The sequence below is a fragment of the Bos mutus genome, chromosome 15, assembly GCF_027580195.1.
Source record: "Bos mutus isolate GX-2022 chromosome 15, NWIPB_WYAK_1.1, whole genome shotgun sequence".
Taxonomy (NCBI): Eukaryota; Metazoa; Chordata; class Mammalia; order Artiodactyla; family Bovidae; genus Bos; species Bos mutus.
Genome location: NC_091631.1, coordinates 3,610,466 through 3,637,823, shown reverse-complemented (window position 1 = coordinate 3,637,823; position 27,358 = coordinate 3,610,466). Strand labels below are relative to the sequence as shown.

At 40.3% G+C, this 27,358-nt stretch overlaps 1 protein-coding gene across 1 annotated transcript in view; it reads left to right on the top strand.

Annotated features, from left to right (window-relative positions):
• The first annotated feature begins 3,549 nt into the window (after nucleotides 1-3,549).
• LOC102287422 (fatty acid desaturase 2-like protein FADS2B) overlaps nucleotides 3,550-27,358 on the top strand; it is a 40,518-nt gene continuing 16,709 nt past the window's right edge. Inside the window, exons 1-4 of the mRNA XM_070383243.1 lie at nucleotides 3,550-3,870; nucleotides 14,395-14,505; nucleotides 20,568-20,765; nucleotides 22,539-22,640. Of these exons, the coding sequence (XP_070239344.1) occupies nucleotides 3,550-3,870; nucleotides 14,395-14,505; nucleotides 20,568-20,765; nucleotides 22,539-22,640 (732 nt within the window). The remainder of the gene's footprint in view (nucleotides 3,871-14,394; nucleotides 14,506-20,567; nucleotides 20,766-22,538; nucleotides 22,641-27,358) is intronic.

Here is a 27,358-nt window from a genome sequence, read left to right as displayed (position 1 = left end):
ACACTCCCACCATGAATTACCAACTCTACTTGGTTCTACTTGGAGTGTATAAACCAGAATCCAACTTCATTTTTTCAGAATAATGTTCCAAAGCATGAATCAATCTCAAAAACAGCACCACATCACAGAGACAGCTAAATTCCAGCTTTAGAATTATTTCCTGTGTATTCTTAAGACTTTGGCTCAAGAGATGAGACCAATGCTCCCTTGTTTTAGTAGGAGTTAGAGAATTTTTTCTATTCCTGCCAATCCTTTATCTCTTCCGTCAATTACCAACCATGAGGACATTATCATTTTGAACCAGAAAAAGCCATCCCCAAACCACTATCTTTATGGATTCTTTTATTGCTAGCTTTGCCAAGGACCCCAACCTTGCTTCTTCTGTACAAATAGGGCTCTTTCTATTAAATTTTGCCAGTCACTGTATAGGTGGTTAGATATAAAGGTCATGATCCTTAGTAAGTGTCCCTGGGTGAAACTCAGATGATTAAAATGAACACATACAATGTTGTAGGAAACAGCACAAGGCCGGCACAAAATAGATGCTCATTGTGAGCATGTTCAGATGAATTTTGTCTCTTACATTGAGCCATAAGACACTAATTATATTTGACTGGCTTGATGTTTAAAAAACAGCAATTATATGTGATTCAACCTAATGAGGGTTCTGATGGGATTAATCATTGGGTATTGTTGGAGTATGGGGAAATAGCTACATGGACTAAAGACCTGGCTTTTAAAAATTCAACTTTTTTCCTTGTTAGAAAAGCAATATATCAGAGAAGAATCTTAAAGAATAAGTTCATTTGCACAATCTCTCCACTTTTACTGCCACTCCTCATGGGCAATCCATCATCACCTCTCCTTTGGAGTACTGCAAGAGCTTCTTAATTGCCTTCTCCGCTTTCATTCTTCTTGAACTTGGGCATAAACTTGGGTGAGCATACATGTACACATGTACACACGTACAATGGGCATGAGTTTGAGCAAGCTCTGGGAGACATCAAAGGACAGGGAAGCCTGGTGTTCTGCAGTCCACGGGGTCACAAAGAGTTGGACATGACTGAGCAACTGAACAGCATAAAAGAAATAAAAGCAAAACTAAACACATAGGAGACTTCCCTGGTGGTCTAGCAGTTAAGGGTTCACCTGCCGATGCCGGGGACACAAATTCAATCCTTTGTCCAGGAGGATCCCACATGCCATGGAATAACTAAGCCACAACTACACCACAACTACTGAGCCCACACTCTAGGGCCTACAAGACAACTGATTAAGCCTGTGTGCCTAGAGTCCATACTGCACAGCAAGAGAAGCCACTTCAACAAAGACTACCCCTTGTTCACTGCAACTAGAGAAAGCCCATGCTCAGCAATGAAGACCAAGCACAGAGAAAAATAAAATAAATAAACAAAAATAAACCCATGGGACCTACTTAAAAGCTTTCCACAACAAAGGAAACCACAAACAAAACAAAAAAGACAACTCACTGAGTGGAAGAAAATATTTACAAATGATATGAGCAAAAAGGGATCCAAACAACATAAACAGCTCATATAACTCAACCTCCAAAAAACAAGCAACCCAGTTAAAATATGCGCAGAAGAAATGAATAGACATTTTTCCAAAGAAGATATGCTGGTGGCCAACAGATATATGAAAAGATGCTCAACATCGTTAGTCATCAGGGAAATGCAAATGAAAACCACAATGAGAATTAAAGAAAAGGAAAAAAGAAAGAAAAGACAAAACCCCAAATTGTAAATAGAAACAAGAACAAAGTAATATATACACAAAAGAAATGAAAACAGAACCAAAAACAAAGCAAAACACAAGAGAACAACTAAAGAAACCAAAAAAGAAATCAAACAATTGTTAAAAAGCTAAAAAAAAGTAAATAAAACAAAACCAAAGCAGAGTGCCAACTGAAGAACAAAACAAAGAAAACAAAAGAGACAAAAATTATCAGAAATCATTAAAAAATAATTTAAATGATTGAAAGATGAAATCTTCACACTTTTGGAAATAGGGATGGCCCTTGAGAATTTGGGCTTCCCTGGTGGCTCAGATGGCAAAGCATCTGCCCACAATGTAGGGGAGACCCAGGTTCAATCCCTGGATTGGGAAGATCCCCTGGAGAAGACGGAAACCCACTCCAGTATTCTTGCCTGGAAAATCCCATGGACAGAGGACCCTGGTAGGCTACAGTCCATGGGGTTGCAAAGACTTGGACACAACTGAGCAACTTCACGTTCTTGAGAATATTATACTAAGTGAAAAAAATCTAGCAGAGAAAGACAGCTACCATATGATTTCAGTCCTTTCTGGATGCAAACGTGAAATGTTAACAATAAACATACAGTGCAGAGGCTACTTGAGTGGACGTGTTGGGAGGACGGTAAAACAGGTCAAGAAGGTCATCTGTATGCTGACTAATGGAAAATAAAACTTTTGGTGGTGAGCATGCTGTACTGTTTCAGAAGTGGAATTATAATTTTCCACACCTGAAATTTATATAATGTTATAAACCAACGTAACCTCAATAGGGTGCTACAAACATTTTAAAGTCAAAAATGCTTTTTTCAGAAATGTAAAGCCCTTAGGGAGAAATAACAGCTGTCAAAAGAACAATTTGCTGTATGAGGGAATTCAAACAGGGGTTCTATGGTAGTCTAAAAGGGTGGGATGTGCACATGTATACCTGTGATGGATTCATTTTGATATTTGGCAAAACTAATACAATTATATAAAGTTTAAAAATAAAATAAAATTAAAAAAAAAAAGAAATGTAAAAAAATAAAATAAAAGGGTGGGATGGGGAGGGAGACATAAAGGATATGGTCATACCTGTGGCTGATTCTTGTTGATGTATGACAGAAAGCCACAAAATTCTGTAAAGCAATTATCCTTCAGTTCAAATTTTTTAAAAAAAAAATTTTTTTAAGTAATCTGAGAAAAGCAGAATAAAAGGAAAATTTCCAATCTTAACAACAATAAAGAAAGAACATTTCCCAATTCCAGGAGGCATTCATATCCTCCTAGAGGTTTTGCAAGCTTCTGCTTATGTGTTGAATTAAAACAACTCTTCCTTTCAATGGGGGAGAGCTAATGAGCCTGACCCAGAATGATGCCAGTGCAGGCAGTCAGCAAAGAAGGAGCCCAGCCCCTCCTCCCAGGGGTCAGGCCACACCATCCTCTGGGCTGTGATTGGCTCCAGCTCTTGACTAAGAGACACTTGATGAATAAGAACTCTGCTAAAAGATCAGCCAGCAGAGAGAGAGAAGAGAGAAAGGTAGACTAACATTCTGGGGTGCGGGGAAAGGTAGTACAGTCTTCATCAGGACAAAAAAAGACTCAGGACAGAGAAGTGAGAAGCTGGGAAGGAGTTTACTATCAGGTTTGCCAAGAGTCAAGTAGGCTAAAAAGTTTTCTGTGTAGGCTTCTTACTTCATGGAATAAAAGGAGAGGGAAAAGGTCATTCTGTAGTTCAATCAGGTGAGAATTAGAAATTCCAGGTGTCAAGTCAGAAATTCTAAAAGTACAAAGACAATGACGTTTGAAGAAAAGCCTGAGGGCAATGGGAGCCTTGTGGATGAGAACCAGCTGGACCTGAGTGCGAAGCATCAGGCAAACGGGAAACCAGCAGCAAGTGGGAGAGCCAAGCTCCCTGCAAGGCAGGAGGCAAACGCAAAGTGCGGCTTGCCCAGCAAAAGCCTCAGCACGTACACCTGGCAGGAGATCCAGAGACACAATCAGAAGACTGACAAGTGGCTGGTGATCAATCGCAAGGCCTACGATGTTACTGGCTGGGCGGACAGGCATCCCGGTGGGCGGCGGGTCCTCAACCACTACGCTGGGGAAGACGCCACGGTAAGGAGCTCAAAGTCTGCCCTCTCTCTCTCTCTGTCCCAGCTGCTGGGTGGCTGGGACCTTGACTGTCTTTCCAAAAGCATTTCAAGTACGCGTTCAAGTTCCATGATCACTCATCTCCTCCCAAACCAATTTTTCAGGATTCCTATCCAGAAAAACCTTGAAAGCTAATTAAGCCTCAAGATCTAGCTATTATTTGCACTAGGTTGGGGGTGGGCTCAGATGCTGACAGTAGATACTATGTGTATTTCAGGTTTTAGTTTTTGTTCTTGGCATTATGTTTTTTTGTTTTGTTTTGTTTTGAAATGTAGTTATTGTCTTATAAGAAGAAAATTACAAATAGGTGAGTAAAATCTGGAAAAGACGTCTTCACCCAAGAAGAAATTTCTCAGACTCCTACAACTGGAGTGCATGAAACAGACAGCAGTTCATCTGGCAAGCATCAAAATGTTGGACAATGTTTAAAGCATACAGTGACACAGGCTTTTAGACTTTGTAGAGTTCTTTTTTGTCCTGTAGTTCATTCAGTGTGATACAGGTAATACAGCCCACTTTTATGGAAGAAGTAACTGAAATCAGAATGGTTAAGTGGCTGACCCAAGTTCACCCAGCCAGCACATTTCAGGTTCAAAATACTTATCTTTCTTAACTTTCAGTCTTAACCACTTTCCTTCACTGTTTTTCCTCATAACTTTCCTCCTCCAAAATAGCTGAAAAAATAGACTTTCAGTGGATGCCTAAAATACCACGCATCACATATGTTAAGTAGCTTTCAGTTCAGTTCAGTTCAGTTGCTCAATCGTGTCCGACTCTTTGCAACCCCGTGAATCGCAGCACACCACGCCTCCTTGTCCATCACCAACTCCCGGAGTTCACTCAAACTCCTGTCCATTGAGTCGGTGATGTGATCCAGCTATCTCATCCTCTGTCATCCCCTTCTCCTCCTGCCCTCAATCCCTCCCAGCATCAGGGTCTTTTCAAATGAGTCACCTCTTCGCATCAGGTGGCCAAAGTATTGGAGTTTCAGCTTTAGCATCAGTCCTTTCAAAGAACACCCAGGACTGATCTCCTTTAGAATGGACTGGTTGGATCTCCTTGCAGTCCAAGGGACTCTCAAGAGTCTTCTCCAACACCACAGTTCAAAAGCATCAATTCTTTGGTGCTCAGCCTTCTTCACAGTCCAACTCTCACATCCATACAGCCACATTCAACTCTTTGCGACCCTATGGACCACATCCCGCCAGGCACCTCTGTCCTTGGGATTCTCCAGGCATGAATACTGGATTGGGTTGCCATGCTCTTTTCCAGGGGATCTTCCTGACCCAGGGATCGAACCAGTATCTCTTACCTCTCTAGCAATGGCAGGAGTGCCCTTTACCATTAGCACCACTTGGGAAGCCTTAAGGTACCATAGACACATTCAAAGGCATGACCTCACTTAAACCTCACCATAAGGAAAGTGAATGGTATTCCCATATTAAAGATGAAAAAAACTGATGCTAAAACATGAAAATAATGTATCTCACAGTCCACAAATAACAGCGACAAATTCTTAAATCAGATAGTTTTTTTTTTACCATAAAGCCCTTTATAGCTGATCTTAAAAATAAAATTCCCATTTAATATTGAAGAGGGATGTTTCTCAATCCTTAAATACATTTAGGAATCCCTTCTAAAATATTCTATAAGAAAGTTGGTTTTAGCCCAATTAGGAACTTTTTCTCCATATTATACACATGAAGAAATGGAGAATAAAAGGTGTTAAATAAACTAATTCAAGATTAGAAAATTAGCATATTATAGAAATTTAAACAGATTATTTTTATGTTACCCTGGCTCCGAGGTTAAAGCGTCTGCCTGCAATGCAGGAGACCTGGGTTCAATCCCTGGGTTGGGAAAATCCCCTGGAGAAGGAAATGGTAACACACTCCAGTATTCTTGCCTGGAGAATCCCATGGACAGAGGAGTCTGGTGGGCTACCGTCCACGGGGTTGCAAAGAGTCGGACACGACTTCACTCTCACTTTCACTTATTGTTTTCATGTTAGTATATAATTTTTCCAACTGGTTTCGGAGCATAGGATTAAAAATACTGATTCATGAAGCTCTGCTCTGTGAGTGTTACCTGACTGATAAAAACAGAATACACAAACATATGGCAAGTTTGCAAAGTAAGGAAGATTTTGTTTTTTGACACTAACAACATCTTCTTTCCCCAATTCTCATTTTCCCCAAATTTCTCAACTTCTCTGTCTAATCAGGGTCTTCTACCATCTTCTTGTCTTGATTATGCAGTCAGAGGAATGCCTTTATGAACAGACCCTTCCACATCCCCACCACTCCAATCTGATCTGATATTTTTAAACCAAAGCTCAACCTTTTCCTGGGAAAGTGTGCATGAGCTTGTAGTCCATGGTGGGAGTCTCACATGTGTCAGGAAGACCCTAAGAAGCCAGAGAGCTGAGGATAGAAGAAGCCAAGTTACAAGCATTTTTGTAAGAATCGGGAGAAAAATTAACAAAAATAAAGGGGAAACATACTTGTTGATGAATGACAGAAAACCACAAAATTCTGTAAAGCAATTCTACTTCAATTAAAAAAAAATAATAAAGTGGCAAAAAAGAGGAAAAAATACCACAGATCTCATCTCCACAACACAAAGGAAATGTGGACGATGCTTTTCTAACACAAGTCACAGAATCAGCTCAGAAGCTGTGTTAGAAAAATATGTACCTTCAACCACCTTGCATAAAACTGGTAGATATAGCTTGCAGAAAGCAGCTCAGCTGATGAATTTGCAATTTGCTGGTGAGTTTTTATCTTCCAGAAGTTAGAGAAAGACCATGATTCTGCATCTAATTCTAGTCAACAAGAAATAATTAATTAATAAAATAGAAACAATCAGAACCTTATGGGAAAATACCCACAACACCTCAGGATTTGTGTCTTAAGGATGAACACCCTAAGTGTGGTCAGTCATGTACCCTGGACTTTAAGAAGGCAGATCCAGAATGTTCAGAGAAAAGTCTCCAGAGGATGGCTAGAGAAGAATGGAAGGGTGCCAGGAGAATTCTTACAACCATGGTATTCCATGGCCACTCAGAGTACATGGAGTCTGAGGTGCAGTATACTGGTTATACAAGCCTGGGAAAGTCCCTGAAATGCTCTGGAACTCAGCTTCATCATCTGCGTAATGGGAATGGCCTTACCCATCTAATTAGGAAATGAGACTAAAGCTTGTAAAGTGTTTAGCATAATACCAGATGCACTTTTCATTAAATCATAGCTATTGTTATTCATATCACACCTCCATAGACTCAGATGTGTGAGTCACATTTCCTGTTTACCACCTGCTTAGAAATCCTGATTGTTTGTTGCCAACTGGGAACAGAGGAGTATGTGGTGGAGAAACGGCATGATTCTAAGGAAGGAGGGAAGAGCATGAAGTCAGAGAACCTGAGGTCAGACGCTCTCTCTCTACAGCCCAAAGTGTTTGCAGGCTGTGCCCTGAAAGGCAAATGTGCACCAACATATGATCTCTGTGCACAAGCCCTGGCCCATAGCTACATCTTTCCTTATTTACACAGAAACTCTTCTCCAAGCCTCCATCCTTCTCAAGAAAAGTACATAATGATACCAAGATAGCTTGTTCCATAGGGTCACTATTCATTCATTCATTCATGTGGTCAATCATTCTAAAACTTTTTTAGGTGTCCAGTCTAATGACTAAGAGTACAAATTTGAAAATAAAACTGGTGTGGTTTGCATCTGGGCTCCACCACTTACTAGGAATGTGCTGAGGAGCTTGCTGAAGCTCTTGGAGCCTCAGCTCCTTTATCTAGAAAGTGGGATAATGATACTTCTATCTTAGTATGGTTGTCAAAGTCAGCAGAGATAAAATAAAGGTTTTCTTCTTATACCTGGCACAGATTAAATATTCAAAAAACGGTGTTTAGTATTACTTAGATAAGTAATTACTGAGATAAGTTGTCATTTTGTCCAAGGAATTTTACTAGGAAAAATAAATATTATACAAAACACAGGCACATCAATTCCTGTTATTGCACACATTATTTATCTGATATTTTCAAATTATATGGTTTAAACCTAATGCACAGTGCTAATAACTAAAGTTGAGGCTCAGATCTTCTCACCTAGAAAAGCTTACCTAGGAAAAGCCAGAAACAACCTATAAGCCCAACAAGAAGAGTTAATTATATAGATTACAATATGCCCATATGAAGCATGCTGCATGCTAAGTTGCACTAAGTTTCTTCAGTCATGTCTGACTCTGGGCAACCCTATGGACTATAGCCCACTAGGCTCGTCTGTCCTTGGCGATTCTCCAGGCAAGAATACTGGAGTGGGTTGTCCTGTCCTCCTCCAGGGGAATCTTCCCTACCCAGGGATCGAACCTGCATCTCATATGTCTCCTTCATTGGCAGGTGGGTTCTTTACCACTAACACCACCTGGGAAGTCCCAAGTTTTATAAGTAAGTCAACAATATTTCTGGGCTCCACAAAAGAAGCAAGCACAATCTTATGAGGTGTGGACAAGAGCAACATGTTCAGAACAAAGAAGTCAGGGTTATTATCCAACGTGCACAGTCAGCCACCTCCTTGTGTCTGAACATCGTGCTCTGAGAGGGACACTGAGAAACTCGAACTCTTCATCAGAGTAAAAATCCAATATGACAGGAAAAAGATGACAAAAACTTAGAGGAAATACAGCAAAATGTGTTTCAACTGCTTGGAAGACTGCAAGGTGGAAGACGTTAGAGCTGCGTGCAAGTCCAAAAGACTCATATGGAATCAGCAGAGGCAAGGCTGGGGCAGGGCAAGAGAGGATGTGTACAGAGGTGGCATATAAATCAGGTTCACATCGTGAATAAGCACGAGCAGAATTTGTGTCCCAACTTGGCCACATCCTTTGCTTAGCACAATCCTGGTCAATATGATGGCTTGAGGATGAGAAGAGGGGAAGGAGGAAGAGAGGATGAAGGGTGTGGGAGGTAAAGAAAGAGACAAGAGAAGGAGGAGGGGGAGAAAGGGTCTTGAGTTCTGAGCGAAGGACTCTGGATTTTACCATCACTGTAGGTCTTCCTCTCCTCGCACTGCAGGTAATGACACTTCTCTAGCCCAGCATCCCTCCCTACACCCAATCCTACAAGGAAACCTAGCTGTTTGTAAAAGGAAAGTTGTCATCAGTAATAACTGCATCTTTTGTGGGCTGTCAACATTTTTTTACTTTAAAATTAAATTTTAATTTGATTCTCATTTGAATGATGGTTGAAGTTGAAAAATAGTTACAAGAGCAAAGAGACAAGTGCACTTAAAGTGCTAATGGGTGACAATGGCCATGAAGAGGGACTCTTTTTCAAACATCAGCCTGGTGGTTAAGTAAAGGTTGAAGATCAAGAAGAGTTAGTCAAGGCAGAATGGATACAGGTATCCGTATGGCTGAGTCCCTTTGCTGTCCGCCTGAAGCTATCACAGCATTGTTAATAGGCTATAGTCCCATTTAAAATATTTTTTTTTTTAAAGAGTCAAAATGAAGGAAGGAGTCCAGGGAACATGCTGAAGTCCTGAATAAGGCACTGACAACAGAAATGAGGAAGAGAGGATGGATAACCAGGAGACATAATTTATAATAGGGGATAAGTGGCTGGGTAAGTAAGCAGGAGTAAGGAGTCTAAACTGTCTGATGGATGCCTTATGTAGGTAGGTGGGTGGCAGTTGCCATTACGAGATAATGAAGCCAGGAAGATGAGCAGGTTTGGTGGGGACAGTGGAGATAGAGAGAGTCTGGCCTGGAGCTTAGTTAAGTATATCACAGGAAAAAAATCTCAACTAAGGAAAGTTCTCAAATGATAGAGTGAGTTATTACAAATAATAATAATAACCCTCTGTTTATCCATGTGGGTGGAGGGGAATCTTGGTGACTTCATGTAAACATTCTCCACTCCAAAGTGGCTCTTTTCCACAACAAAGGCAAAGACTATATTCTCCCCATAAATTAGCCTACTCAAAACTTGTGATCTCCCAGAAATACGAGGGACCTTGATTTAGCATTTGCCTTGAAACAGGTGAGATCTGAAAAGGAACCAGAAAAGGAACTACCCAAAGGTGTAGGAATGGGTGTCTGTGGCTGGGTATTGAATATTCTGGTGAGTTTTTTATTTTTATTTTTTTGGCTGTGCTGCAAGGCGGGTGGGACCTTAGTTGCCCAACAGGGATGGAACCCACACCCTCCATTGGAAGCATGGAGTCTTAACTACCAGACTGACAGGGAAGTCCCCTGTGAGCTTTTTGAGATAAGTAAATCAAAATCTATGTTCTAGTTATATTGTTTTGTGACTATATACATATATTCACCATGGGTGGGTGTTTTATTTTTCTGAATTTGGGGAAGTTTCAACCCACTTCAGATGAACCAAATAATAATAATATAAAAGTATCATCATTTAATGGCATCTGATTCCAAAGTTTAAGCTCTTTGATGCTAGGCTAAGTCTTGAGCAAGGTTTTGTAACGACTGAATAAATGAGCCTATGGAGCAGACTAAGTAGTGTCCACAGTTAGAAAACAAATCGAAGCTTCCGAGATTAAGCAATTTTCCCAATATAAACAACATACTGCACTGCTCCCTATACTGTATTTTGGTGTAAATTTAATGGGCACACACTTTGATTGATTGCAGAACAATATTTGGCAAATGGAGTGTCTCCTGAATTTCAACCCACACATGCCCTCTAGGCCAAGTGCCTTGATGCGGGGCACAGCCTATATACAGTAGTTAAGATGTAAGGACATGATCCTTCTCAGGCCTTCTCACTTTACATACTTGTCTCTCCCACTAGGGATCATACTGCTCTTCCAATAAAGGACATCTTTCCAGCCCCCATTAAATAACAGCAAAAAAATCAGCAGGATTTCCAAAGTCACTGTGAAAGCAAAGATAATCACATCTTTCCTCTGTGTTGATACTGTTTGGGAAATAATCAGTGTTAAGAAGAGCTACAGTATAAATTTATGAATAGGTTAGGAAATAGAGATGATGGTTGAGAAGTGAATCAAAAGATAACAGATGAAAATGAGAAATGATAAAGTAGTTAAAAGGTCAGAAAATAGAGATGCTGAGAGTGGGGAAGAGACAGCAATGCTTAAGACCCATATCCTTTGAACTCAATACTTCTCAACTTTCTCCTTTTTAGAGAAGTCATATACTGCTCTATTCATTCACCCTTTCCTTGTTCATCAGACATCTCTTGATTACATGTCATATTCCAGGCACAGCGAAAAACATCAGGTATAATTTAATCAATAGTGCATGGTCCCAGTCTTCCAAAAAGTCAAAAGGCACTGGAGAAGGCCTTTGTGAATACAAAGATTCACTGCAACATCATCTGAAAAACTTTAGGAACAAAGTGTAATGGGAGCCCAGAAGAGATCATAAATAACTTTCCTGACTGTGTTAGGAAGGCATATTTCATCTGGATGTTCAAGAATGAGAAGGAACTTTTAAGCAGAAAAAAAAAAAAAAATGGAGGAAAGCAGTCAAGGCAAAGGGAGCAGTATGTATCACAAAGCTTCAGAACTATACAGGGTCATGGAATGTTTACTGAATAGGGAGAGTTCCATTGGACAGGATGAGGCATGAAGGGTATGGTGAGAGGTAAACCTGGAGAAGTAGGTTGGGGCCACAGACAAAGTGATGCACGTCATTAAAACCTAAGACGGGGAAATACTTTACTAACTGCCTAGCATGCATATACTGATCTTAACATCCTCCCAAAACAATCTTGTGTCATCCTTCTTTCAGGAAAAGAACTGTACATATTAAGGCTGGAATGGACCTTTATGGCTTCCTGGCTTTAAAGCCACATAGCCTTGAGTTCAAATCCTGGCTCTCCCACTTACTGTGGCAATGTTCTGAGATTTGGAATCTTTATATGTATAACAAACATGATGGAACCTCACAGAAGTAAGTTGATATTTATGAATTGGCTCATAGAGCACCTTGTACACAGGATACACTAAAAAAATGGTATTACTCCCTCTCCCTTTCATTTACCCCTGGACTTTCCTCAGGAGGAACACACTTGCCAAATAATGTTAATTGAAAAAAAAAAAAAAAACAATAACTCATTTTTGAAGGTCTTTTGAGAAGGAGATTTCACAACGTACTCAAGTATCTAGACTCTAATAGGGAATTCCTTCAAACAATATTCTAAGACTACCTAAGCCACTTTTGTACTGCCCATTAATACAATGAAAAGAGTTCCACACAGCAGGGAAATTCTTATTCTTCTGGAAAACTCTGTAGGTCTTCAGGCTCTGTTGTCGCAGTATTGACCTGTGAATCTTGCTGAAGAACAGAAGAAACAGTGAACCCAGAGGAATATTAGCGTCAGCACACTGTTCCAGGGCTCTGGATGACTGCTCAGAGTAAGATGCAAATGCAGGGCCTCACACCTCCTCTACACTCTGATCTTGATCCCTCAGAATGTTTCTCACCCTCATCTCTTCCTTAACAGCAGGCAGAACATGATTTTTCAGTATGGGCCACCCTGAAATGTTTTAGTCACATAGTTAATCACCGAATGACTCTCATCCTGGTTAGGTAAACTAACTTTAGGGTCATTGAATGTGACAATGAAAACACATCTTTGAGAGCAGCATTTCCCAAGGCGGTCAGAGAAAGTGTACAAAGGCAGAATGAACAGTAGAGCCTGGACTGGTTCTAGCAGATACAAATCCCTTCTTACATCACTGAATCTAGAAAAGTGATTCTAAAGAGTTGATACTGCACCCTTCTGAATAGCCTCATTCATTATATATATACACATACAAGCCTACACATATGGACATGCTTTATGTGTCGGCTTGTATGTAGTTCTAGATATATCTAAAGTTGCTTTAGATTTTGAAGATGGAGGGTTCATTGTATTCACTAAAACAATTCAGAGCTCACTCTGAGTGGAGTATGGAAAGAAACTCTCTGAACAGTTATATTTTACTGAAGAGAAGGAAGGCAGGTAGCTCTTATCGAGGTGTGTCTTAGTCACTCAGTCATGTACAACTCTGTGCAACACCGTGGACTGTAGCCCACTAGGCTCCTCTGTCCATGGAATTCTGCAGGCAAGAATACTGGAATGGGTTGCCTTTTTCTTCTCCAGGGGATCTTCCCAACCCAGGGATCTAACTGGGGTCTCCTGCATTGCAGTCAGATTCTTTATCATCTGAGCCACCAGGGAAGCCTAGAGGTATATATATAGGAAAGAGAACTAATATGTTTGAGAATTTACTATAAACCTCTCAGATTCTAATCAATTCACTTAATTTTTATAATAACTTTATAAATTGAGTAGCTATTACCTTCACTCCCGTGTTAGGGAAGAGAAAACAGGAGCATGGGCTGGTCAAGAGACTTGTCCACAGTTGCACAGCAAGTGTAGAACTTAAGTGTAGGAAGGCTGCTCGGGGATCCAGTTTCCTAATCAGCACCATGCAACACCACCACTCCAGGGTATTGTGTACGGATTCCACATATTCAAATTAAAACCTTGGTTATTTTTCTTCATATTAGTCATTCCTATTCTCAAAGCCATAATAGCAAGAAGTCCAGTATCTTACTCTTGGGGAAGCCTCCTTCCCCCTAAAGCAGTTTAAATCCCTGGAGAAAAAAAAAAGTCTATCTCTTATTTCCAAACTTAAGCAGGACATGAGAACCAACACTGCTTCTCATAGCCACTTGGAGTTACTACTTAACATGGGAATGGAGTTGGAAAAAATATAGTTGGTCAGCTCTATTTTGTGCCTGTCTCCAGCCCCTACAGAGAATGCCATGGTGTTTTTTGTTTGTTTGTTTGTTTTGTTTCTGTTTTTTTTTTAGAAAGAGTGCTAAGGCTCCTTCAGTGATAAACTTAACCAAGAAAGTGCCACTTTAGACAACTAAGGATTCGAGGGCTTTGCTCCCATGCTCTCTTAGATGTTTGTTATCATCAACTTTAACTTGTCTTTCCTTGGAAATAACTTAATTCAAGGACCTCTGTCCCCTGGTCCTTGACCAAGAACCAAAAGGGAAACTCTGAGAGATGTGATTTGCATAGGCAGTCTTGGTTGCTGCATGCTCCAAACAATGTGGGCAACTCCCACACCAAGCCTGAGGTTTGACTCTAAAGATTCACCATGGCCCATAATCTCAAAGCCAACTACTGCTTCTGGGCTCAATAAAATAAACAACGATCTCTTCCAATGCTTGGAGATCAACTTTCTACCCAGGACTTGCCTAGTAAGCCATGTACTCAGTGGGTGGATCTCCAGTGTGAGGCTTTCATAGAGGAATTTCAAGGGTAATTCTGATCAACGAACTGGAAGTGTCAACCTAGAGTTAGAAGTAAATGCTCTATAACATAATCTTTGCTGATTCGTAAGATCGGTACAGAATGAGGTAAGAAAGGGGAGATAATCTGTGTGTAAGCATGTCATTTTTAAGCCTCTAACAGTTCTCTCTGATTCACAGGACGTCTTCAGAGCCATGCATCCAGACCCTGACATTGTGCGGTTGTACCTTAAACCACTGCTCATTGGAGAGCTTGCTCCAGAAGAGCCCAATCAGGAGAGAAACAAAAACGTGAGTGAGGTCTCGGGACTCAAGAGTATGTGGAGGGATGGGGATGAGGTATATTACAGGGCCAATTTATCATTTTCTGTGGGAAACCAGCCATCCTGCCTGGGAGGACCTGCAATGGCATAAATGAGAGGATTCCAAGTATTTCAAAGCAGTGTCATCCTCCTGAGATCCTCAGAATTCTTAAACCTCTGAGAAACAAAGGAATGGGATGCGTGCCCTGTGCCAAACAGTAATTCCATGTTTCTAACCACCTACTTCTTGGCATGAAACTTACACATAACTTCTCTTTTTCCATGACTGCTTATAATTCTTTGATGTTCCCTGTTAAACCAGTTTCCATAAGAGCAGAAACTATGTCAATTCTGCTCATCCCTGAGTCCTCAATACCATAAATATTCCATAATATTTTACCATAAATAATTACATAAATAGCTGTTGAGTCAATGATGTGACTATATCCTAGCTATAGTTCTTTTTACAATTGGAGAAATTACAGTTCCAGGAGAATAAACTACCCTCTGAAAAGCAAAGAACAGGAACTCCAGTTCACCTCTCTCTGGCTCCAAACCTTTGGGTATTCCCCACGAAAAGCACCACTTTTCTTTTGCCAAGACTTTGGTTGACTGAAAAACTGTCTTCAGAAGGCAGGGCCTCCATAAGATTAGACTTCACTAGAATGGTTGCGCTTAAAGGGATTTTAGCTAATATTAAGCACTGTGGGGGGTTTTTTGTGGGTTTTTTTGTTTGTTTGTTTGTTTGTTTGTTTTTTGCACTTCATGTTTTAAAACAGCTTACAGTTGTACCATTCTTTTGAAATATTTTGTACAAAGTGGTGAACCAGATATCACTGTGCGGCAGAAAGAATAAGAATTACATTTCCACTTAAAGAAATGAAGAAACAAACTCACAAGGGGATAGGAGGAATCTGAGGAGAGAGGACTGGTTACATGCAGGCCCAAGACGAATACTTAGGCTGACTCCTGGGGCCCATGTGCATCCCTCAAGGCTGTGTGTCAGGAAGCAATGCACTGTACTGAGATGAGTGGGCCACCAGGCACACAGCCTGGACACATAGCCCTGTTCCTATGACAAGGTGTAGGAGCCGAGATGCCGTTGTTCTGTCAGTGAGTCATGTCTGACTCTTTGTGACCCTGTGAACTGCAGCATGCCAGGCCTTCATGTTCCTACACTAGCTCCCAGAGTTTGCTCAAACTCATGTCCATTGAGTCCATGATGCCATCCAACCATCTCATCCTCTGTCTCCCTCTTCTCTTCCCACACTCAACCTTTCCAGGCACCAGGGTCTTTTCCACTGAGTTGGTTCTTCCCATCAGGTGGCCAGTGTATGAGCTTCAGCTTAACCATCAGTCATTTCAATGAATATTCAGGGTTGATTTCCTATAGGACTGACAGGTTTGATCTCCATGCTGTCCAAGGGACTCTCAAGAGCTATGGGGAGGGAGGAGGGAGGAGGGTTCAGGATGGGGAGCACATGTATACCTGTGATGGATTCATTTTGATATTTGGCAAAACTAATAAAATTATGTAAAGTTTAAAAATAAAATAAAATTAAAAAAAAAAAAAGAGTCTTCTCCAACACCACAGTTCAAAAGCAACAATTCTTTGGTGCACAACCTTCTTTCTGGTCCAACTCTCACATCTATAAATGACTACTGGAAAACCCATAACTTTGACTATATGGACCTTTGTTGGCAAAGTAAGGTCTCTGCTTTTTAATATGCTATCTACGTTTGTCAACGCTTTTATTCCAAGGAGCAAGCATCTTTTAATTTCATGGCTGCAGTCACCAGCTGCAGTGATTTTTGGAGCCCAAGAAAATAAACTCTGTCACTGTTTCTATTATTTCACCATCTAGTTGCCATGAAGTGATTGGACTGAATGCCATGATCTTCATTTTTTAAATGTTGAGTTTGAAGCCAGCTTTTTTACCCTCCTCTTTCACTTTCATCAACAGACTCTTTAGTTCCCCTTCACTTTCTGCCATTAGAGTGGTATGATCTTCTTATCTGAAGTTGTTGATATTTCTCCCAGCAATCTTGATTCCAGCTTCTGCTTCATCCAGCACAGCATTTCACATGATGTACTCTGCATGTAAATTAAATAATCAGGGTGACAATATACAGCCTTGATGTACTCCTTCCCCAATTTTGAACCAGTCCATTGTTCCAAGTCTGGTTCAAACTGTTGCCTCTTGAGCTGCATACAGGTTTCTCAGGAGGCAAGTCTAGTACTCCCATCTCATTAAGAATTTTCCACAGCTTGTTGTGATCCACATGGTCAAAGGCTTTAGCATAGTCAGTGAAGCAGAAGTAGATGTCTTTTGGAATTCCCTTGCTTTCTCTATGATCCAACAGATGTTAGCAATTTGATTGCTGGTTCCTCCATATTTTCTAAATCGAGCTTGAATATCTGGAAGTTCTCAGTTCATGTACTGTTGAAGCCTAGCTTGGATAACTTTAAGCATTACTTTGTTAGCGTGCAATTGTGCAGAAGTCTGAACATCATTTGGCATTGCCTTTCTTTGGGATTGGAACGAAAATTGATTTTTCAAGTCCTGTGGCCACTGCTGAGTTTCCCAAATTTGCTGGCATATTGAGTGCAGCACTTTCACAGCATCATCTTCTAGGACTTGAAATATCTCAGCTGAAATTCCATCACCTCTGCTAGCTTTGTTGGTAGTGATGCTTCCTAAGGCCCACTTGACTTCATATTCCAGCATGTCTGGCTCTAGGTGAGTGATCACAACACCATCGTGGTTATCTGGGTCATTAAGATCTTTTTTGTACAGTTCTTCTGTGTATTCTTGCCACCTCTTCTTGATATCTTCTGCTTCTGTTAGGTCCATATGGTTTCTGTCCTTTATTGTGCCCATCTTTGTATGAAATTCTCCCTTGGTATCTCTAATTTTCATGAAGAGATCTCTAGTCTTTCCCATTCTATTGTTTTCCTCTATTTCTTTGCATTGATCACTGTGGAAGGCTTTCTTATCTCTCCTTGCTATTCTTTGGAACTCTGCATTCAGAGAGGTATATCTTTCTTTTTCTGCTTTGCCTTTCACTTCTTTTCTCAGCTATTTGTAAGGGCTCCTCAGACACCACTTTGCCATTTTGCATTTCTTTTCCTTGGGGATGATTTTGATCACCACCTCCAGTACAATGTTATGAACCTCTGTCCATAGTTCTTCAGGCACTCTGTCTATCAGATTTTATCCCTTGAATCTATTTCTCACTTCCACTGTATAACTTCAAGGGATTTACTTCAGGTCATACCTGAATGGCCTAGTGGTTTTATCTACTTTGTTCAATTTTAGTCTGGATTTTGCAATTAGGAATTCGTGATCTGAACCACATTCAGCTCCTGGTCTTGCTTTTGCTGCCTGTATAGAGCTTCTCCATCTTTGGCTGCAAAGAATATAATCAGTCTAATTTCGGTATTGACCATCTGGTGATGTCCATGTGTAGAGTCATCTATTATGTTGTTGGAAGAGGGTGTTTGTTATGACTAGTGTGTTCTCTTGGCAAAACTCTGTTAGCCTCTGCCCAGCTTCCTTTTGTACTCCAAGGCAAAGCTTGCCTGTTACTCCAGGTATGTCTTGACTTCCTACTTTTGCATTCCAATCACCTATGATGAAAGAAAGCTAAGCGCTGAAGAATTGATGCTTTTGAACTGTGGTGTTGGAGAAGACTCTTGAGAGTGTCTTGGACTGCAAGGAGATCCAGCCAGTCCATCCTAAAGGAGATCAGTCCTGGGTGTTCATTGGAAGGACTGATGCTGAAGCTGAAAGTACAATACTTTGGCCACCTGATGCAAAGAACAGGGATTTGAAAAGTCCCTGATGCTGGGATAGATTGAAGGTGGGAGGAGAAGGGGATGATAGACAATGAGATGGTTGGATGGTATCATCGACTAAATGGACATGAGTTTGAGTAAGCTCCAGGAGTTGGTCATGGATAGGGAAGCAGCGTGCAGCAGTACACTGGGTCTCAAAGAGTCGAACACGACTGAGTGACTGAACTGAACTGATGATGAAAAGGACATCGTTTTTGGTAATAGTTCTAGAAGGTCTTGTAGGTCTTCAGAGAGCCATCCAACTTCAGCTTCTTCAGCATTAGTGGTCAGGGCACAGACTTGGATTACTCTGATATTGAATGGTTTCCCTTGGAAATGAACAGAGATCATCTTTCTTTTTTGATTTTGCACCCAAGTACTGTATTTCGGACTCTTTTGTTGACTAGCACACTTGTGTGATCTATTAAAGTTATCTATGGCCACCAGAATTATGATGTTCATGGGGCCTTTCAAGATTAGCCCATCCAGACTTTTCCCAGGCATTGGATCATTTAAAAGTATCAGTGAATTTTGAAATGAATTTTCTTCCTTCTAGGATTATGTTCATAGCTCTTTTTTATTATTATTTCAAATTTTTCTTCTCTTTTACATCTGAACAATCCAGTTTTCATTCTTATACCCTGGTCACTTTCTCAACAGTCTGAGTTTCAAACCCATTATAGTCATTAAGCTAAGGAGATATTTCTTCCCAGGCCTTTCACTGACTCTTGAGTATGATGTGCAAGTTTGTAAATCAGTGCTAGCACTTGACCTACATACATAAGCACAGTACATGTACACAGAATCAGGACTCCTCCAGCCAATGAAAAGTGAAAGTGAAGGTGCTCGGTCATGTCCGACTCTTTGTGACCCCATGGACTGCAGCCCACTAGGCTTCTCTTTCCATGGGATTCTCCAGGCAAGAATACTGGGGTGGGTTGCCATTTCCTCCTCCAGGGGATCTTCCCGACCCAGGGGTGGAACCTCGGTCTCCCACGTTGCAGGGAGACGCTTTACCCTCTGAGCCACCAGGGAAGACACACTCACTAATACCACAGGAGACCCTGTCTCATTCCTGTAGAGCTCCTGAGCATCTCACAGGAAATGCATCCTTTCAGCTAACCTAAGTGAACTCTATCTTTCATAAAGGAGTCTTTTGCACACGCTAAAGACTGGCATATTGATATGCCAGTCATAAAGCCACTGCCTGGGATTAGGATACCTAACTTACCTGAGCAGCCATGAGAAGAAAAGAAATGGATATTGTGATAAGCCAGCGACTTATCTATGTTATCAGCTGATAACATAGAAAGTAACACAGATCCATGTAGATAGCAAAGTTCCCCAAAGTATAATCAGAGATCAAACAACACGTTAATTTAAAAAGGCAACTATTATTAATAGATACACACTTCTACATATAAAACAGACAAACAACAAGGACCTACTGTTTGTCAGGGATCTATATTCAGTATCTCATAATGATCTACAATGGAATAGAATCTGAAGAAACAATATGTATACATAAACATATATATATATATTTATATATATATATATATATTTGCTGTACACCTGAAACTAACACAACATTGTTAATCAACTAAACTTCAATAAAATTTTTTGTTCTGATAAGTAGAAAATTAATTTTGCGGGTTTTCCCCTGGCAGCCCAGTCATTAAGACTTCTCTTTTCAATATAGGGGGTGCAGGTTTGATCCCTCATCAGGGAGCCAGGATCTCACATGCCTCACAGCCAAAAAATAAAATAAAATAAAAGCAATATTGTCACAAATTCAATAAAGATTTCAAAAGAAATGATCTGCATCAAAAAAATTTTTTAATCATTTTTAAAAAGAGAATTGTTAGAGATATGTATCTCTTCATTGAACCCCCCACTCCCCAAAAAAGAAATAAATTATAAGTCCCATAACAATTTGAGGACAGTTTACAAATCACTACTCATCTGTCTCTTCTCCAGAAAAGAAAAAAATTTTCATAACTTGTTTTAAGCATTTTGCTTTTATGTTCGTTTTTTAAGGTTTGGGTTTTTTGTTTAAATTATGCCTAATTATACTTATTAAATAAATAAATATCTATTCATAAAATTAAGGTATCATAGATTAAATTATTAAAATAGATTAATAATTATGTTGATCTGTACTCCCTCTCCACTGAAGGAACTAATTCTTTTCTTGCATATTTATCTCACAGTCCCAGTTGGTAGAAGATTTCCAAGAACTGCGGAGGACATTAGAGACCATGAATATGTTCAATGCCAACCTGGGGTTCTTCTTCCTTCACCTCGCCCAGGTCTTGATTTTGGAGGCCCTGGCTTGGGTAATAGTGTGGCATTTTGGCAGTGGCTGGCTTATCACAATATTCATTTATTTTCTTCTCACAGTTGCTCAGGTGAGTAGGTATCCCAAGCCCAGGCAGGCTCTATGGGAAGCCTCAGAATTTTTTATTCTCTCTTTACACTGGTGCCAGTGGCTCCCTGGCACTTCCTGGCAAGCTAGTCATCAGTGTCTGACACCAATAAGTTTTCAAAACCTACAGGGCCCCAGTTCTCTTATCTGTAACATGGGGTAACAATTTTTTATGGAAATATTCTGAGGAGAACTAAAGAAGTTACTCTGTAGAGTACCTAGCACAGAAACTGGCACGTGGTAAATATCCTTGAGAGTTGCTGCTCTTTGCCCAACATTATCCACACAATGTCAGTAACTGAAGTTCCATTCTAGGCCATGCAACCTTCACCTTTGTCTTTCATTCATTAACCAACCAACATTTTTCATGGTTGTTCAGTGATTTTATTAAGACTATAGGCACATACATGAACTTATTTTGTTTTCTTTTTAATCGCTCAGTTGTTTCCAACCTTTTTTGACCCCATGGACTGTAACTGGCTCCCCTGTCCATGGATTTCCTCAGGCAAGAATACTGGAGTATGTTGCCATTCCCTTTACCAGGGAATCTTCCTGACCCAGAGATCAAATCCAAGTCTCCCATATTGCAGGCAGATTCTTTACCATCTTAGCCACCATGAAGAAAGGAAGCTCCACATTAATTTATACCTATATGTGTGTGTGTGTGTATATATATGTGTATATATATATATATGTGTATATATATATATATATGTGTATATATATATATATATATATCACTATTTATACATGATGTTTCATAATAAGAGATTCTACTAAAGATGTTATCTATCTGTATTTTTTTTAATTCCCTGAGACCCTAGCCAAAAGCCTCATTTCACCAATACTTATCAATACATCAGTCTATGAAGAGAGTCTATTTATTATTACATGATAATAGGATCATGTATTCTGCCAGAAATGGCAATCAGCAACTGGCGTGTAGCAGGGCAATTGATAAATCCTTTGAATGAAGCACAGATCTCTGAAGATGGCCTTCTATGACCACAGCACTGTATTGTGGACACAAAGGGAAACGCACCTGACCCTGCCCTTGGGAAACAGTCATCCAGGGGAGGAGCTGGTCATTGAAATATCTAGACAGGATACAAGGCAGAAGGAAAAGAAACAAGCATGTGCTCTGGGAGCAGAAAGAGGCATCTAATTCTAATTGAGGCAATTGGGGATGATTTCATGGAGAATTAACATCAGTGTTAATTACAAAATTTTATATGCTAATTTTTTTCTCGAAAAGTCAACTTGCTTTATTCTTTGAAAAGCAACTTTTAGAATCAAGAAAGGAAACAAATATTTGTTTGACTGCTTAGCATTATCAGGAATTTTACATGTATTTTGGCTGCACGACAGCTGAATGAGCAAGGTTTATTATAATCTCTGCTTCTCAGACAAAGAACTGAGTTCAGAGCTACCAACTAGCTTGCCAAGAGTTGTATAACTTGTAAAGTGGTGAAGGACAGTTTAGAGCCCAAGTTAGCCTGACTTGAAAGGCATCCTCTTTCCATTCCACACTGGAAGATTCTGACAGTGGAGAGAAGAGCATTCTAGGCTGAGAGAACCACCTGTGCAAAGGCACAGAGATGGGAAAGAACTCAGCAAGTGTGACAGATACACACTTGGCTTGAGGTCAGACAAGATCTCCCACTGTTCTCATGGGTTCCCAAACCTACCAGTGGCCTCACTTACTACTTTCTTCTTACCTTGTCAACTTCTCTGACAGTAACCCTGTCTCTTCTAGGCTCAGGATTCATTTCTGCAACATGACATGGGACACCTTTCCGTATTTAAGAAGTCCAAGTGGAACCACCTGATGCAAAATTTTGTGACTGGTCATCTCAAGGTACAGAATGTTCCAGGAGTATGATGGGATTCTGAAAGTCATTTCACTAAGCAGTGGTTTCTACATACACTTATCAGCAAAGGATGTTACTACACACCCCACAAGTAGATGTAAATATACTAACAATGTAGTGACTGACATATTATATATATATATATATATATATATATATATAATTCAGTTCAGTTTAGTTCAGTCACTCAGTCGTATCTGACTCTTTGTGACCCCATGAATCGTAGCACGCCAGGCCTCCTTGTCCATCACAAACTCCCGGAGTTCACTCAAACCCATGTCCATCGAGTCGATGATGCCATCCAGCCATCTCATCCTCTGTCGTCCCCTTCTCCTCCTGCCCCCAATCCCTCCCAGCATCAGAGTCTTTTCCAATGAGTCAGCTCTTCACATGAGGTGGCCAAAGTACTGGAGTTTCAGCTTTAGCATCATTCCTTCCAAAGAAATCCCAGGGCTGATCTCCTTCAGAATGGACTGGTTGGATCTCCTTGCAGTCCAAGGGAATTTCAAGAGTCTTCTCCAACACCACAGTTCAAAAGCATCAATTCTTCAGCGCTCAGCCTTCTTCACAGTCCAACTCTCACATCCATACATGACCACAGGAAAAACCATAGCCTTGACTAGACGAACCTTTGTTGGCAAAGTAATGTCTCTGCTTTTGAACATGCTATCTAGGTTGGTCATAACTTTCCTTCCAAGGAGTGAGCGTCTTTTAATTTCATGGCGCACTCACCATCTGCAGTGATTTTGCAGCCAAGAAAAATAAAGTCTGACACCGTTTCCACTGTTTCCCCATCTATTTCCCATGAAGTGATGGGACCGGATGCCATGATCTTCGTTTTCTGAATGTTGAGCTTTAAGCCAACTTTTTCACTCTCCACTTTCACTTTCATCAAGAGGCTTTTGAGTTCCTCTTCACTTTCTGCCATAAGGGTGGTGTCATCTGCATATCTGAGGTTATTGATATTTCTCCTGGCAATCTTGATTCCAGCTTGTGCTTCTTCCAGCCCAGTATTTCTCATGATGTACTCTGTATATAAGTTAAATAAATAGGGTGACAATATACAGCCTTGACGCACTCCTTTTCCTATTTGGAACCAGTCTGTTGTTCCATGTCCAGTTCTAACTATTGCTTCCTGACCTGCATACAGATTTCTCAAGAGGCAGATCAGGTGGTCTGGTATTCCCATCTCTTTCAGAATTTTCCACAGTTTATTGTGATCCACACAGTCAAAGGCTTTGGCATAGTCAATAAAGCAGAAATAGATATTTATACACACACACACACATAACATTATAACATATATGCTAAAACTAGAATTTTAAATGTTTAAGAGAAAAAGTTTATTTTTATTAAAAAGTTCTGTTTTTTTCTTAGCCAATAAACTATTTGGCCCAATCCCTGGTACACCATTGGAGGAGGCAATGGCACTCCACTCCAGTACTCTTGCCTGGAAAATCCCATGGACAGAGGAGCCTAGTAGGCTGCAGTCCATGAGGTCACTAAGAGTCGGACACGACTGAGTGACTTCACTTTCACTTTTCACTTTCATGCATTGGAGAAGGACATGGCAACCCACTCCAGTGTTCTTGCCTGGAGAATCCCAGGGATGGGGAGCCTGCTGTCTATGAGGTTGCACAGAGTCGGACATGACTGAAGCGACTTAGCAGCAGCTGGTACACCATTAAAGAACCACCTCTCAGGAGATATACCCTATAAAGTCATGAGTAGAGATATTCTTAGAAGGGGTCCGGACATGTACTTCTGGGAGGCTAGGGGAATCCAGCAAACCATTTAATCCTAGGAGGATGATTTATAAATAAAAGAAAATATGAAGAATAGATAAAAGTTTAACAAAAGAGAGAAACCACGGAAAGTTAGATGGCTCTGTTTAAGAGTTGAGGGTTGCAAAACCCAGATTGCTGGAAAAAGCAGGGACAATTGGTCTTATCCCCCTCAGATATGCTCCAGGAGGACAGGCACACTATCCTATGCACCCCTGAAATACAGTGCCTAACAGAGTGCCTAACACACAGTAGGCCTTCAATAAGCATTTGTTGAATGCATGAAGGAATGGATGGATGGGTGGAATGATGGATGGATAGGTGGACAGATGCTAGATAATAGTACAAGGGTTGATGAAAGCGGGTTTTAGCCCTGGCTCTGATAACGCTCACTGTGCAACCCTGAACAAGTCAGATTCTATCTCTGGCTCTCAGTGTTCTCATCTCTAAAACTAGGACTTCAACTGGATATCAGCCTTTCTATGATGTTCTAGGATTTGATGAGAAACCAAATGACAGAATGATCTCTGTTCATTTCCAAGGCAAACCATTCAGTATCACATTAATCCAAGTCTAGCTAACTTTGCTAGCCTTTGCCCTGCTTCATTTTGTACTCCATTTCAGTATTCTTGCCTTGATAACCCCACGAACAGTATGATATGGCAAAAAGATATGGCATTGAAAGATGAAGTCCCAGGTCGGTAGGTACCCAATATGCTACTTGAGAAAAGTGGGGAAATAACTCCAGCAAGAATGAAGAGACAGAGCCAAAGTGAAAAAGATGCTAAGCTATGGATGTGGCTGGTGGTGGAAGTGAAGTCCAGCACTGTAAAGAGCGATATTGCATAGGAACCTGGAATGTTAGGCCCATGAATCAAGGTGATTTGGAAGTGATCAAACCAGAGATGACAAGAGTGAACATAGACATTTTAGGAATCAGTGAACTAAAATGGACCAGAATGGGCAACTGTAATTCAGATGACCATTGTATCTATGACTGTGGGCAGGAATCCCTTAGAAGAAATGGAGTAGCCATCATAGTCAGCAAAAGAGTCCAAAATGCAGTACTTGGATGCAGTCTCAAAAATTAAAGAATGATCTCTGTTCATTTCCAAGGCAAACCATTCAATATCACAGTAATCGAAGTCTATGCCCCAAACACTAATGCCGAAGAAGCTGAAGTTGAATGGTTCTATGAAGACCTACAAGACCTTCTAGAACCAACACCAAAAAAAAAGATGTCCTTTTCATTATAGGGGACTGGAATGCAAAAGTAGGAAGTCAAGAGATACTCAGAGTAATAGGCAAGTTTGGCCTTGGTGTACAGAATGAAGCAGGACAAAGGCCAACAGAATTTTGCCAAGAGAACACACTGGTCACAGCAAACACCCTCTTCCAACTTTATTACTCCTGTATATATTCCAAATATTTTCATTTTAACGTGAAAGAAATATAAAAATTATTAACATATTTTACATTTCTTTTTTCATTCTGAGGCTTTGAATCTAGTATGTATTATATCCTTACACAGCCCGCCTCAATTTGACTGGTCACATATTAAGTGCTCAGTGGCCACACACAGATAAGGGCTACTCTACTGAGCACTGCAGATCTAAAATACACATTAATTGATTTTTGAGAAATGTCAAATATTCAATAAAAACTATGACTATTGCTTATTCTTCTATAAATGATTAACATAATAGGGGAAGAGAAGAGAAATTTAATATCTCAATATGCCAGAATTCTACACACAGCAACTCATGTCTCCTCAAACAACCCATGCAGGTAAATGTCATTGTATTATACTATATTTACTGAAGATGAAACTGAACATCAAAGGGTAGATAATTTTCCCAAACCACACAGATGCATTTATACATCTGTGGATGCAACTAAGTTGATATGCTTACAAATCCTTTTCTCTGTTAAAACCTTTAGATTTTCACTGAAAGAGAAAAAATCCCAAACAAATTAATCAGAGATGACATGAGCTCAGCATCAACTAAAATACTTTTATGTTCTTTTATATTTAATGAGATCATTGAAACTTGAACATGTGATGATCAGAGGCAAGCCCCCATAGGAGATGACTTCAGATCCATGACTCTTTAAAATATTCATTGAAGAAGGAACCCTGGTGCCATTTCCCCCCCAGAACTAATTAGTTTTAGAGCTGAAGTTTCTTTATTTATAAAATAAGAAGTGTACTATCTGCTCTACCTAGTTCATATTTCTTTTTAAAATGAGGACAAAAAAAAAAAGATGGAAAAACATTTCATTTCAATGGTTTTTATTCTTCTTCATTATCAGGAGTTGTTTTAACCTGGAATTTGTGTTCCTGGGTAAGATAATTATTTGCTGGTAAGCTTTTAGAGCCTCTAGACAATGAATCATTCTGTGACCCAGGAATGAGGGAGATGTAGGCATAAAACTCTGATTGTTACTATTCCAGCTGCTGCTCTGCTGCTGCTGCTGCTGCTGCTGCTAAGTCCTAATTAAACAACTAGGCTTTGAAAACTGGAGTGGGTTGCCATTTCCTTCTCCAATGCATGAAAGTGAAAAAGAAAGGCAGTCGCGCAGTCGTGTCCAACTCTAGCGACCCCATTGTTACCTCCTCCATCCATTGGGTTTTCAGGCAAGCTACTGGAGTCATTGCCATCCCTCTCTCATTGTAGACCAACTCATTGCAAACACAGCACACAAGGCTTCCCTGTCCATCACCAGTTCATAAAGTTTGTTCAGACTCATGTCCATTGAATCAGTGATACCATCCAACCATCTCATCCTCTGTCATCCCCTTTTCCCTCCTGCCCTCCATCTTTCCCAGCATCAGGGTCTTTTCCAGTGAGTTGGCTCTTTGCATCAGGTGGTCAGGATTGGCACTTCAGCTTCAGCATCAGTCCTTCCAATGAATATTC